At 36.2% G+C, this 15,073-nt stretch overlaps 1 protein-coding gene across 1 annotated transcript in view; it reads right to left on the bottom strand.

Moving 5' to 3' along the window:
- Tace (ADAM 17-like protease Tace) overlaps positions 1 to 15,073 on the bottom strand; it is a 204,686-nt gene that overhangs the window by 15,285 nt on the left and 174,328 nt on the right. Inside the window, exon 19 of the mRNA XM_090385593.1 lies at positions 12,606 to 12,662. Coding sequence (XP_090241719.1) covers positions 12,606 to 12,662 — 57 coding nt within the window. The remainder of the gene's footprint in view (positions 1 to 12,605; positions 12,663 to 15,073) is intronic.

Genomic DNA, 15,073 nt, shown 5'->3' with positions numbered 1-15,073 from the left:
GCGCTGTTCTTCTGAATTGGTTTCTATAATTCACACTCTGTCTTTCAATACAGTCCGAACACGTGCCGCCACCAGCCAACATCCATTTACTGTCCAACTTCAAACTCACAGAACCAACTTTTCATCTTCCTCGTTTATTCATTCAACTGCCGTTTTCTGGAACAACCTTCCTTCATACGTATTTCCTGAAAATTACAGTCTAAATGTCAACAAATATCTTCTTTTGTCTTCTCAACCTCCAACCCGAGCACGGTACTCCCAGGTCTTTTTCATTTTCTACCACACAGTTGGTATGTTCCTCTGGGGTTACTTCTACCCACAAGCAGTACGTTGCATTTGTTAATGCAAAGTACTGCATAGATGGTTCCCCCACAACTCAACTCATTTTCTGAACAATTTCCATATACACTTTACTTCTTTCTTTACTTCTTACTAAGTGGTTTTAACATCCCTATCAACTAATGTTCCTGCTGTATTTCCATTTTCATACTATTATAACAACCTCTTTTTTACAGTTATTTATATCTTTGTGACATTTTGTAATAAAAATTCTCTTGAAAATTCAGGTTGAACAAGGAAATAGATATTGAATAGTTTATTTTTGATGGACTGATTAAATACAATTAAAATGTAGTAAATTATTAGCATATATCAAGAGTGACAACAAATAAAAAATTCAAAACTAAAAACACAAATCAAAGAGAATTAGAATATATTAAAGTAATAACTAACATTGCAACAATGAAATTACTTTAATATGTAAGGGAGTGAGATTTCACAAAACATAATTTAGCCGAACAAATTAATCATAAAAAGCCTATATATAAATACCAAGTTTCCATAAAGGAATGTTGGCATTTAAATATTTACTTCAACCATTTGATGACAGTTACTTAATAATGATTACTTCCCCATTCAATGGTTAATGCATCTTGGGGCTGTGCTGCAAGGCATTGTGTGGCCCCTTTAATTCAAGATGGGGACAATCCAACAGAGCTTAGTGTTTTATAATATGCTATAGAAATTTAGGTGTACATATTGAGCTAATACACCTGATGATAGTATCACATCAATATAGTAAATTTAAAGAGGCTGGAAGCTTTGAGAAAGTGGTTTAGATTTATGTTTAGAAATCTAAAACCAATGACTGTATTTGTGAGATTCTGATATACAGGTACAAGAAAAAATTTTGATAGCTTTACCACCAGTTGGTAAACAATGCAAAACTGAGACTGACACACAATTACTCTGAATTTGCTACAATGATGTGTGTATGAAGATAAAAGAATAAAATAACCATCTACACTGTCCTGTTATTTTCAGATAGAGTGAAATTCCACATGTTAGGGATTGTAAACAAATATAACTGTCAAATTCAGGGTTCTAGTTTACTCAATAAAAACCAGAGATAGTGCTATCTTTGGTGATTTGAGTTATCATTGACTATCACTGCCAGTTTTCAAGAAAATTGTTGCAGGTCCGTCACAACAGAAAAACTTACATTCTCCACTTATAGAAAGTTGGGTTCTTTTCTTAGGAAGTATATATCATTTGATATTGTACTTCACAATAATTTAGTTTATAAGATTTCTCCAGAAATCCTATAAACTAAAGATCTTATATCTTTTATAAGAGTGACACAGTTAAATATCTTATCTTGGGTCTACTGCCATTACTTTTAAAAAATAAAAGTAAAGTAAATAACTATTTATCTTGTTACCAATTAATCAACTAAAAATAAAAACATAAAATTAATTGTTTTCACTTCCTTGTACATACTCCCCACCCAACATAATGTCCACTCATGCTTTCTTCATTATATTTTATAATGAACAGCGTGAAATGCATCATGTAGTTCAGACTCTGTGATTTAATTAATCAAACTGTCATAGTGAACTTCAACAGTTTTGTAATGCAGTTTTACTTATTTCTTGGTTTTAAATAACAACTGAAATATAAAACTTATTTAATGTTTCTGCTGTGATTAATATAATAAGCAAACAGAATAATTCATGACTTATGATTTATTAAACTGATAAAAAAGAAAAGAGCAAGAAAGCAACAACTTTCATGTACAACTTTTATGTAGCAAACACAACCAGTGCTTCAGCTGAAATATATGGTATATGGATAGCCTATGTGATATGTATATGAAAAAATGTAATATGTACAGTAGACTCGATTTTCCGGGATAGATGGTAAAAAACAAATCCTGGATAATCAATTTTCTAGTTAATCCAAAAATACAAAAGTCCCCGATATATGTTCCAGGACTTCTTACTTCGTCGAGTTTTACGTAACTCGGGAATGACTAACAACATATTGCTTACTATATTATTATTGACAAATCTGAATTCCATGCAATACTTGTTAATGTTTGGCCATTTTCATACATCCTTATTATTTTCTGATCCAAATTGATGGCTTTCCTTTTCTTGATAGATATGCTAGTAGTGCTGTCACTTATTCTCATAGTCGGCACTATGATAACGGTCAAAATGAAATTTTCTGAAAAGAACTTCACAGGGTTAAGGGGAAAACACACTATTATCACTTCATATGAACTCACATTTCTGGAAGTCACTGCCATTAAACAATTTGCACCTTCCGGGTTACTGGGCTTTTCTGTTCGTGCATCTAATTATAAACGGGTAGTAAACTCATATATATATATATATATATATATATATATATATATATGAGTTTACTACCCGTATATAACTTATATATATATATATATAAAAACCATAAATAAATTGTAAGAATCTTCTCTTCTTTCCTATTTTTTTTTGCTTGTTATTACTCCATATCTCACTTGTGCAATTTGTGCATGCCGTGATCGTCGTTATTGATCGCTTATTTTATTTATTTATTATTTTTGTTCGTTTTAAATTTCACAATCCTAAATTGAGTGAAAAAAAAATTTACGTAAATCCATAGTTGCATTAGCTGGGGACTTACCATATCGAAAAATGTTTAGCAACCTACGTAAAAAATATGACGATAGATAAAAATGAAAAAACTTACCACGCACTACTTGCGTGTCCAATACGATGCTTCCCTTTATTTTTTGCGATGTCGATTTGAAGTCTAATAGCTTTTGTATATTTTTTACGATGTCAATTTTAAATCTAATAGCTTCCCTTTATTTTTTACAATGTTGCATATGGTTTGGTCACCAACATTATGTTTCCTTAGAGATTTAACAGATGCACCGTTTTCAAACTTTTGAATAATTTCAAGTTTTTGTTTAACTGAAAATGCAACTCTTTTGGGTTTACCCATCATTTTCGTGATAAAAAAAAAATTTTACTATAAAAAAAAAATTCAGACATCCCTGACATAAATAAAGAAACAAACTTCGTCCTTTTGTGCTGCAACAGAACACAACAATCGATGCGACGCACTAAAACACACTAAACATTTGGGCTCTTTTTTTTTTTTTTTTTCTTTTCTTTGAGTGTCGGGGGTGAAGACAGCAGGGACTGCAAGATAATAGGTACACTAATCTCCCAATGACGACTTATAATGCCGCTTGTTGCTTATTTACAACTTGCAAAACATCTGTTTATATCTATTCTAGTTATTACTCGAATTTTTTTTATTTCTGGTTGATTTTTTTTTTAAAATTTGGAGTCGAAATGTCCCAGTTAATCCGATCCCGGTAAATCGAGAGTCTGCTGTATATGAAATCAATCATTCGCTTGAAAAAATTTGTTAAACAGAAATTTCGTTATAAAGAAATATGACTTTTGAACAATGAAAAGGACTGTAGTTCAACATTCAGAAATAAGTGGGAATGAATAAATTTTCTAACATTTTAAAACAATTAAGTTATTAATACATGCATATAAAGAAATGACTACTTCCATGATGCACAAAATATATTAGTACGCTTTTAAGAATTATTTTGTAAAATATTTGATTATTTTTTTTGTACATGGATTTTACTATCCATCATTCATAAAAATGTTCGCATTTATTTAAACACTCAAATGTATTTTCTGTCACATTTCCTTCACACTGAAGGCCTTGACACAAAGTTTCAAATGTTCCCAACATTTCATTAACATAGGCACATGATGCAAGAAAGCAAGCTTATATAGCATCAGCCAAACACTCCTCCCCCCCCTTATTTCACCAATCCACTCGCTCCAAATGTTTGTCAAGTTCTGCCTTGAATCTATTTAAGCTTTCAACTTCTATGACAGATGGAAGTTCGTTCCAGCAATTAACCACCTGCTGGCTAAAGGAAAACTTCCGCACATCTATCCTACAACCGTCTTTCCTCAATTTGAATTTATGCCCTCTCAGGTGATTATTCTGAGCAAAAGGAGGAATCCCATCAGCACTGAGCATGCTCAAACCATTCAATATACCTCAATCATATCACCTCGCAGATGCCTAGTCTCCAGACATTAATTTGCAAAACTTAAGCCTTTCTTTGTATTTTTTTTTTTTTTTTTTTTTTTAAGGAGCATTAGCAACTAAAGCCATATTGCTCTGGGAATATGCAGTGGTCATTCCCTGACCTTTCCACATCCTCTGTATTTGGTAGTGACGAGCCTTTCTTTGTAAGAGCAACCCTTTGTTCCATTTACTAATCTTGTTGCCCTTCTCTGTACTCCTTCCAACAGCTCTACATCCTTCTTAAAATGAGGCCTCAAGACCTGTATACAGTACTCAAGGTGTGGCCTAACCATTGCCTTATTATCACCTCCTTATCTCTGCTAGAAAAATTCCTGTATATCATTGACAAGACACCATGAGCTACTCTTGCAGACTGTCTGCACTGCTCAGAAAACTTCATATCTGCCTGCACAATTACCCCCCAGGTCCTTTTCATTCTCTACCAATGTCAGTGTAGTACCACAGAGTTGGTACGTTACTCTGAGGTTACTGCTTCCCATTTGTCAATGTTAAACTTCATTTGCCACCTCTCAGCCCATCTGCTCAACTTCTCTAGATCCTCTTGCAGCAGTGTACTGTCATTAACAGCCCTGCCAACCTTCATATCGTCTGCAAACTTGGACATTAAGCCTGTTATACCATCATCAATATCATTTATAAATACAGAAAACAACACAATGGACGCAACACTGAACCCTGAGAGACTCAACTCATATCATTAGTCCACAAAGAGCAGTGTCCATTGATTAACACTCTGTCTTCTCCCATTCAACCATCCCTTTATCCATAACAGCAATTTGCCTCCAATGACACACTGCTCCAATTTGTGCAGCAGTTTTCCATGTTCAACAGTATCAAAGGCTTTTCTAAGATCCAAATATATGATATCAAAGTTATTCTTTGCATCCAGTTCCTTTGTGACTACATCATAGTATCCAATCAAATTGGTCAGACAAGACTCCCTCTTAACAAACCCATGCTGTATCCAAGCTATAACTGAAGTCTTGCCTAGATGATCCTGCAATGCTTCTTTATACAGTGCCTCCATTAATTTCCCTGGAACAGAAGTTAAACTAACAGGTCTGTAATTACCTGTGTTTCCCTTTGATCCTCCTTTGTGGATTGGGGTCACATTTGCACATTCTAGTCCATGGGTACCTCCCGAGTCCAGGGAAGCTATCATAATTATGACTAAGAGTTTGCTTACTTCCTTTGCCACCTCTTTTCATATAACTGGATAGATTCCATCCACCCCAGGTGCCTTTCTTATGTTTATCTTCAACAATTTCTCCTCCACTTTACTCTCAGTTTTTACAAGATTATCTAGCTTACTTCCAGAATTTAATACACCTCTGGCATTCCCTTCTCTGAATAACTCCTCATGTGTGAATGTAGATGCAAAATATTCATTTAGTTTGTTAGCTACCTGAGCAGGATCATCAACAGTTGAACCATCGATATCAAGTGGACCAATCTGATTCATCCCTTCCTTCTAGAGTATACATAAGTAAAGAACTCTTTGCTGTTTATCTTTACATCCTTTGCCAAAGATTTCTTGTAATCTGCCTTCACCTGTCTAACCTCCTTTATGACTTGGTTACAGATCAGCTTATATCTATCATAGGCTTCTGTGTCACCCGTTATTTTATATGTATCCCATGCATTTTTCTTCTCTGTCACATGTCTAATTAGTTCATCTGACATCCATTTAGGCCTAAATCTTGAACAATATTTCTTAGTTGGTATGAAAAGCCTAGTAGCATCCAAGATTAATTCTTTGAATGCTTCCCATTTTGAATTTGCTGTTAACATCTTCAGTTGATCCCACCGTATAGAATTTAAATACTGTCTCAGACCACCATAGTCACCTTTACAAAAGCAAAAACCCTTCCCTTTACCCGTGATGGTAGTTACCTCTTTGACTAAATCCCACTTCAGCACACTGTGATCACTGTCACCTAGTGGTTCCTTTATCTGCAGATTCTTAAAGCATGAAGAATCACTACTGATAATCAGATCAAGAGTATTACTCCCTCTAGTTGCCTCCCAAACATGCTGATGTAGAAAATAATCATCCATTAAATCCACAAAAGCCTTGCTAGTGTGTGAGTGACCAACCTAAAAATTCCAGTCAATCTCTGGGAAATTAAAATCCCCCATTATAAGACACTCTGATTTACTGGCCCACTCTATTTCTCTGCACAACTGCTTATTATACTCATCAGATTCATTAGGCCTGTAACACTGGGAAGCATTCAAGGAACTAATCTTGGAAGCTACCATGCTTTACATACCAACCAAGAAATATTGTTCAAGGTTCAGGCCTAAATGGTTGTCAGATGAACTAATGAGACATATGGCAGAGAAGAAAAATGCATGGGATACATACAAATTAATGGGTGACATGGAAGCCTATGATAGATATAAGTTGGTCTGTAACCAAGTCACAAAGGAGATTAGGCAGGCAAAGGCAGATTATGAGAAATCTTTGGCAAAGGATGCAAAGAAAAACAGAAAAGAGTTCTTTACCTATTTAAACTCAAGAAGGAAAGGGATGAATCAGATTGGTCCACTGGATGTTGATGGTTCAACAGTTGAGGATCCTGCTCAGGTGGCTAACAATCTAAACGAGTATTTTGCATCTACATTCACACATGAGGAGTTATTCAGGAAGGGGAATGTCGTAGGTGAAGTAAACATTGGCAGTGAGCTAGATGATTTTCTAATAACTGAGAGGAAAGTGGAGGAGAAATTGTTGAGGATAAACATAAAAAAGGCACCTGGGGTGGATGGGATCTATCCAGTTATATTAAAGGAGGCAGCAAAGGAAGTAAGCAAACCCCTAGCCATAATTATGAGAGCTTCTTTGGACTCAGGGGAGGTACCCATAGACTGGAGATGTGCAAATGTAACCCCAATTCACAAAGGAGGATCAAAGGCTGACACAAGTAATTATAGACCTGTTAGTTTAACTTCGGTTCCAGGAAAATTAATGGAGGCAATGGTTAAAGAAGCATTGCAGGATCATCTGGACAAGAATTCAGTTATAGCTCAGACACAGCATGGTTTTGTTAAGGGCAGGTCTTGACTGACCAATTCGATTGGATACTATGATGTAGTAACAAAAGAACTGGATGCAGGGAATAACTTTGATATTATATATTTGGATCTTAGAAAGGCTTTTGATACTGTTGCGCATGGAAGACTGCTGCACAAATTGGAGAAGTGTGGCATTGGAGGCAAATTGCTGCTATGGATAAAGGGATGGTTGAGTGGCAGAAGACAGAGAGTGGTAATCAATGGACACTGCTCAACGTGGACTAATGTTATTAGTGGAGTTCCTCAGGGTTCAGTGTTGGGTCCATTGTTGTTTTCTGTATTTATAAATGATATTGATAATGGTGTATCAGGCTTAATGTCCAAGTTTGCAGACGATACAAAGGTTGGCAGGGTTGTTAAGGACACTACTGATGCTATGCTGCTGCAACAGGATCTGGAAAGGTTGAGCAGATGGGCTGAGAGGTGGCAAATGAAGTTTAACATTGACAAATGTAAAGTACTACATATGGGAAACAGTAACCCCAGATCAACGTATCAACTCTGTGGTACTACGCTGACAGTGGTAGAGAATGAAAAGGACCTGGGGGTAATTGTGCAGGCAGATATGAAGTTCTCTGAGCAGTGCAGACGGGCTGCAAGAGTAGCTCATGGTGTCTTATCAATGATATACAGGAATTTTTCTAGCAGGGACAGGGATGTGATCATTCCCTTGTATAAGGCATTGGTCAGGCCACACCTTGAGTACTGTATACAGGTTTGGAGGCCTCATTTCAAGAAGGATGTAGAGCTGCTGGAACGAGTACAGAGAAGGGCAAAAGATTAGTGAAAGGAACAAAGGGTTGCTCTTACGAAGAAAGGCTTAAGTTTTGCAAATTACAGAGCCTGGAGACTAGGCATCGGCGAGGTGATCTGATAGAGGTGTATAAGGCTTTGAATGGCTTGAGCATGCTCAATGCCGATGGGATTCTTCCTCTTGCTCAGAATAATCACCTGAGAGGGCATAAATTCAAATTGAGGAAGGACGGATGTCGGATAGATGTGTGGAAATTTGCCTTTAGCCAGCGGGCAGTTGGTTTGTGGAATAGACTTCCATCGCTTGTTGTTGAAGTTGATAGCCTAAACAAATTTAAGGCTCAGCTGGACAGGTATTTCGAACGAACGGAGGGGTGAAATGGGAGTAGTGGTGTTTTTTTTTTTTTTTTTGGCTGATGCTGAATAAGCTTGCTTTCTTGCATCATATGCCTCTACTAATGCTAACACACACATACTCTAATTTTTCCTTTCCCCATGCTTATATCACACCAAACAGACAACATTGCAATGTCCACCAACATCAATTGGATGCACTTCCTTAGATTTTATGTGTTTTTTAACTAACAGCATAATCCCTCCTCCCTTTCTGTCCTGTCTATCCTTTCTGTACACATTGCACTCCCCAAATTCCAATTCTGCACTGCTTATGTCTGTGTGACACCATGTCTCTGATATCCCAACAATATCTGACTTTGATGTTTTAACTAGCACTTCAAGCTCATCAAATTTATTAACTATACTCCTAGCATTGGTGTACATGCAAGTATACATGCACCTGTTTCTACTCTTAGTTACCCTAACACAGCCCATGTATTTACTTGTTCCACTATGACTCCCAGCAGTCCTGGAAATCCCCACTGCCTTGGTTTCCAGGCTGCTGCTCAATTGCATTTCAATAGAAGCAGTACAAGAATCACTTTCACCTCTGCCAGCGGCTACTATTAATCTATTAGTCCATGTATCCCACAAGCTAGCAGTTTTCCAACCCACCTAACTCTGCCTCGATAGCATCAGCAAATATTCTTGCACTCTTTCTATTTAAGTGTATCCCATCCCTGTAGAAGCAGTCTCTCCTGTTAACAAGTACAGACCAGGCTGAGAAAAATTCTACCCCTTGAGCCTTGCATAATCTCTCCAGGGCCGAATTGATCGACAAGGCTCTGATCACATACTCCCTCCTATCGTGTCTGGGAAATTCTGCCCAGACACGATATGTTTGGGAGGTTTGAATATTGTCCTCATTTTCATCCAACTAATCGTCAATATTGTCACTAGTTCTTTGAATACTCTCCAAAATGTTTGAGCCACTCAGATATTCAGCTACTATGACATCATTATCAACTCCAAAAAATTTGTCAAGAACAATTTCTCCACTGATCAAACCTCGCTTGGAATTCTTCCCAAGGTTGCTCAATATCTTGTAGTAGTTTATCGCTCTCATTGCTGTTAATTGGCATTTTAGCAAAACCTGCTTTTGCAAAACAATTCTTAATCATTGTTTCCATCACATTTTGACTCCACACTTTCACCAACTCTGATATGCACATCTGCAAATCTATAACAGAATCTATACATTGGTTGGTATTCTCAGTATTTTTTTCAGTAATTTTTCACTTTCAAATTCTTGATAATGCCTTGGTCCACTGGCTGCAGTTTAGATGAGGTAATCGGGGTTCAGAAAACAAGCTTGTAAGTTTTGAAATTACCAAGTGAGCAGGACAGTTGTCAACAATCAATGCAATTTTTCTGTGTTTCATCTTTTATTGAAATTTAAAATTCACTGTTCAAAAATTTCATTTGTCATACAAGATTTTTTGTTGTAGTCCAACTCTAATGACTTTACTCCTTTGAAACATTGTGGTTGTTTACTTTTGCTTATTATCAAGAGCTTCAGTTTTTCATTACAAGCAATATTTGCACCAAACAAGACTGTAAATCTCTCCTTACTATTTTTTCCACCTAAATATTTATCACCTTTAAAAGTCAGTGTCTTGTTCGGAAAACATTTTAAAAAATAGACTCTTCCATCAACGTTGAATATGCCTTTGGGCTCGTAGTCTTCCATAATTTTTTTTTTCAAAACTGTTTCTTTCCAGTGCATACAATCTTCTTCAATTACAACTCCACTTTCACCAAAAATAACTTTTTCAAGTAAGCCATAATGCTTTTTAAATTTGTCTAGTCAACCAGAACTTGCTTGGAATGTTTTATGCCCCAGAAAAGATGTTTACTCCATAGCCTTTTCTTTTATTAATGGTCCTGATATCAGCATGTTTTGGTCTCGAATCAACTTCATTCACTTAAAAACGGCTTCATCTACATCTTCATACAGGCAGAATTGAAACCCAGTTTTTCAGAATGGTTAGCACACTGCTGGCAGGGATACCAAGTTTTAAAGCAATTTCTATTAAGCAATCCACTTTTTCCACTTCACTCAAGGATTTCCTCTTAGACATTGTAAGGTTACTTGCACAGCAGCTAAAACAAAACTGATTTTGAGGCCACTTGTACCTAACAAGTAAACAGGTACAGATGAAATTTAGTGAAAGTGGATGACTCATATTTGTGAAACAACAGATGAATTTCTGGAATAAAAGAAAATCACTCTCTCCAGATTCTGTAATAGGGTGCTTACAGTAGAAAACAAGTTGACCAGAGCCAATGTCCGTGTCAGGAATATGCCTTAATCTTTGCCAATGGCTCTGAACACATAGATAGCAGTTGACCAGCACTACTTTGATTGTATACATTCTTATGGGCACCATTAAGTTTGTGCACTTAAGAATTAATCCTTTTAGCTCTTAATTCATGCTTTCTGCAGCATCAGTTCTATTGCCTAAAGGCCAGAGGTTCAAACAATGCATACCCAGATCTCTTGAAATCGGTTCATTATATGGAAATTTTCTTCGTTATACGGAAACTATTTTCAATGTAATGATCAAGGGGAAATAAAAAAAAAAAAAAATTCGCTATATGAAAGTTCATTAAAGAGAGGTCTGACTGTATTTCTATTGGTCTGATTTTAATGAAATTTGTAATGGCTTGACAAATCTTTCTAAAAGAGCCAGATATAAAATTTTGTGAAAAATCTATCCATTGGGAGTGAAGTTTATCACATGAAAATGTGATGGATGAACATGGTGAAGACAATACATACTTTACATGTACAGGCTAACATGCCTAAAACCATACGAACTATTGCCACTTGTATCTTGACGGTCATTACTATATCACAGATAGTATGAGATATTGTTAAAGATCCACACAGTGCTTGAGCTTGGAACAATCAGACATCACAAAAAGTTCTAAATCTGGCTTAAAAATTACTGTCATATGAAACAACTGCAGTAAAATACTTGAAACTTGTCTCTAATAACTTAAAACTCCAACAAACATTTCCAAGGCCTGGAGATTTGATAGAATCAGACTTCACGGACTTTCACTTGATACAGGAGAAACAGCTTCTGAGCATGCCTAACATAATCCTCCAAAACTCTTTAACACACATGCACTCTCTCTAAGTTTTTTTTATATAAATTAACCATTCCCTCCTCCACTCTTGTTGACAACTAATATGTACACATTAGCTAATTTCAACACTACCTTCTCCATCCAATTTTCATTAATTTATTTTATTTGAGTGCATATTATATTTCACATAGACTTAAAAAGGTAAACACGATGTGCACTCACAAGCACAGAAAAGATATGCTTTTTTTTTTTTTTTTTTTTTGCATGGAAGATATAAACAATGTGTACCTGAACATGCCAGAAAATTATGCACTTCCACAGCCTGAGGGGGGGTGTGCTAACATCCATCAGTATGATGATGCACTCACCTCCATATTTTGTGTGCCAATTACTGAATGCCCAGTTTAAGTGTAGGTGGATTAGTACAGGAAGAGAACTAATACCTTAATTTTTCTATTCACCAGATCTCAGTCCATTAGATTTCTATTTTGGGATAAAGTAATGGACAAAATGCATTATCTTCTCTTTGGATATTGCTATTGCAGCTAAAAGGAAGAATATTGGTAGCTACATTATTTAACGTTATGTTGGTGCAGACATGGCAACGGCAGATTTACAGATTGCATGTATGGTGAGCTACAAACAGAGCTCACTGAAATAACACACACGCACGCGCACACACACACACGCACGCGCACACACACACACGCACACGCACACACACACACAAATTTACAGTTATTTGTAGTTTTTTTGCCATTCTGTTTCATAACATCCAATAAATATTTTAATCTGAAATATTTATATTCTTTTTAGGGAAGCTCTCTATATAAAAATTAGTCAAATTTTACCTCTCGAGTAGTCTTTCCTCCAATAACACGCTGATATTCTTCTCTTCTCTTACGATCCTGAGAATACAAAATATGTATAAAAAAACTTAGTTAACCCAGTGTGTGCATGTGTTAAGGTTTCATTTTATTTTATTTGTAGACTGTTGTACTTTAACTAGTAGAAGGCTACAGAACTACTATAACTAGTTTACTTGTGTTCTAGATTAATTTCCACTAGCATGCTGTTTTGTAGCCCTAATAGTTGGTAAGGTAATTGTTTCTCTATAAAGAAATTAATTAGTCAACCCTGCAAAATTTAACACATTATCTGCTGCCTATATTTGAGAGGGCTTATCCATTATAATTTTCAGAATACTGAAGAGCAGCTTTAATGATGCTCCTCATAATTCCAAAAATTTGTAAATAATGGTTAAAAAAGTACAAGTCTGGAATTCATAGCTAAAAGTAAACACTTACTTTTAGGCTGAGCTGTAAATCAAACCATACCTCAATTTTATCAAAAGTTCATTCCATGTATATTTATTTCTCTAAGGCTGTTGCCACAGGAACTAACTGGAATGTATGATGCAAACATTTTTTGGACTGTTCCTGCTTCAATGTGATGAAACTTGATAAATGTGAATTGCTAAAAAGCTAATGCACAACTCTTCTTGAGAAGTGCATAAGAAATAATCCATGAAACATATGTGTTATGTATTCCAATTAGTTCTTGCATATTGCAGTGTAAATACTGGAGAAATAAAAATTGGTCTGTTAAATTCCACATGGTTAACTGCCTAATTTCCTCATGGAATTATTATTTTACCTTTGCACTATGCTGTTTCAAGGATGTGATAAGGTGACTTGTTTATTTGTAGCATTCACTTTTTCCTTTTCATTTTTGTGATGTCAGAGTGTTCCTGCTATGACATAATTCTGGTACCATGCAGGTGATACCGTATTTCCCCATGTATAAGACGCACCTTTTTTCGAAAAATTTGGGGTCTAAAAACTGGGTGCGTCTTATACAGTGGTTATAGATTTTTTTTTTACTTGCATTTCCCGCTTTTTCACGTGTGTTGTCTTTGCGCTCATTGTTTCGCACTTGTTACCGGTATATTAGGTTACATTTTGCCATGTTCTGCCTAGAAATGGCTCAGAAAAGATTTTCGTACAGTGCTGAATTCAAGTTAAAAGTGATCCAGTTTGCAATAGTGAATGGAAATCGTGCTGCTGAACGTAAGTTTGGTCCTCCTCCAACTGAGAAAACAATCCGAGACTGGCTACAGTAAGAAGAAACCCTACTGAAAATGCCACGGCAGAAGAAGGCCATTAGAGGCAAGTCAGCAAAATGACCTGATTTAGAGAGGGAATTGAAGATATGGATTGAGGAGCAAAGGGCAATTGGAATTCCTGTGTCCACAAAGATGGTTCAGCATGAGGCAAGAAGAATTGCTGATGAAAAAGCAGTTACTGATTTCAAAGGAGGACACAATTGGTGCTTCAGGTTCATGAAACGGAATGGACTAAGCATGCGTACACACACCAGACTTGCCCAAAAGATGCCTGAAAGCTATGAGCAGAAGGTCCTTGAATTTCATCATTTTGTCATTCAATGTCGGAAGACACATCAGTTTGAGTTGGGACAGATTGCAAATATGGACAAAGTCCCCCTTCAATTTGATGTCCCAAGTAACAGAACTGTTGATAAGAAGGGGTGAAAACTGTAACTGTGAAGACAAATAGACATGAAAAGAGCCATTATACAGTTGTTCTAGCTTGTTGTGCCAACGGAATCAAGCTGCCTCCTATGCTGATTTTAAAATGCAACACAATGCCAAAAAAAGACATTCCTCGAGGAGCAAAAAACAAAACTTGCTGTCATACCTGGAGGCTCGACATCCCAGCTCCCACCGCTAGATGTCAGCATTAACAAACCCTTCAAAGCTGCCATGAGAGACGAATGGAACCAATGGATGAAGTCTTCTGGGGCCAATTTGACACCAGCAGGAAGAGTGAAGAACCAACTATAGGAGAAGTTTGTACCTGGGTGAAAAGATCCTGGGATAATATCAAGATTGAGATCGTTGTCAAGTCATTTAAGAAGTGTGGCATTTCAAATGCCATAGATGGAAATGAGGACGAGGCAATATATGAAGACAGTGATTCGTCATCAGACACAGATGAGGACAAGCTGATGGATGGAAATTTTGACAGTGATGAGTTGTATGAATTTTATGATGAATAAAACTTGAGTTCAGTAACTTTATGTAATACATTTTTTTTCAAATTTTGGGCCCCAAAATTAAGGTGCGTCTTATACATGGGGAAATAAGGCATTTACTTTGTACTAGTTATTTAATTCACAATTTATACAGTACAAATTTTCAGTTTGATCATATTCATTATGTACAGTAATTATTTATGATTGGTTAGGTTCTCTCGAGTAGTTAAGCTTTAACCTCAGACAGAGCCATGACACATAAGCT

This window comes from Mastigoproctus giganteus, chromosome 12 (assembly GCF_048544385.1).
Source record: "Mastigoproctus giganteus isolate SK-2022 chromosome 12, ASM4854438v1, whole genome shotgun sequence".
In the NCBI taxonomy this organism is placed as follows: Eukaryota; Metazoa; Arthropoda; class Arachnida; order Uropygi; family Thelyphonidae; genus Mastigoproctus; species Mastigoproctus giganteus.
The sequence above is the reverse complement of the archived record's forward strand: the minus strand, read 5'-3'. Positions and strand labels throughout refer to the sequence as shown.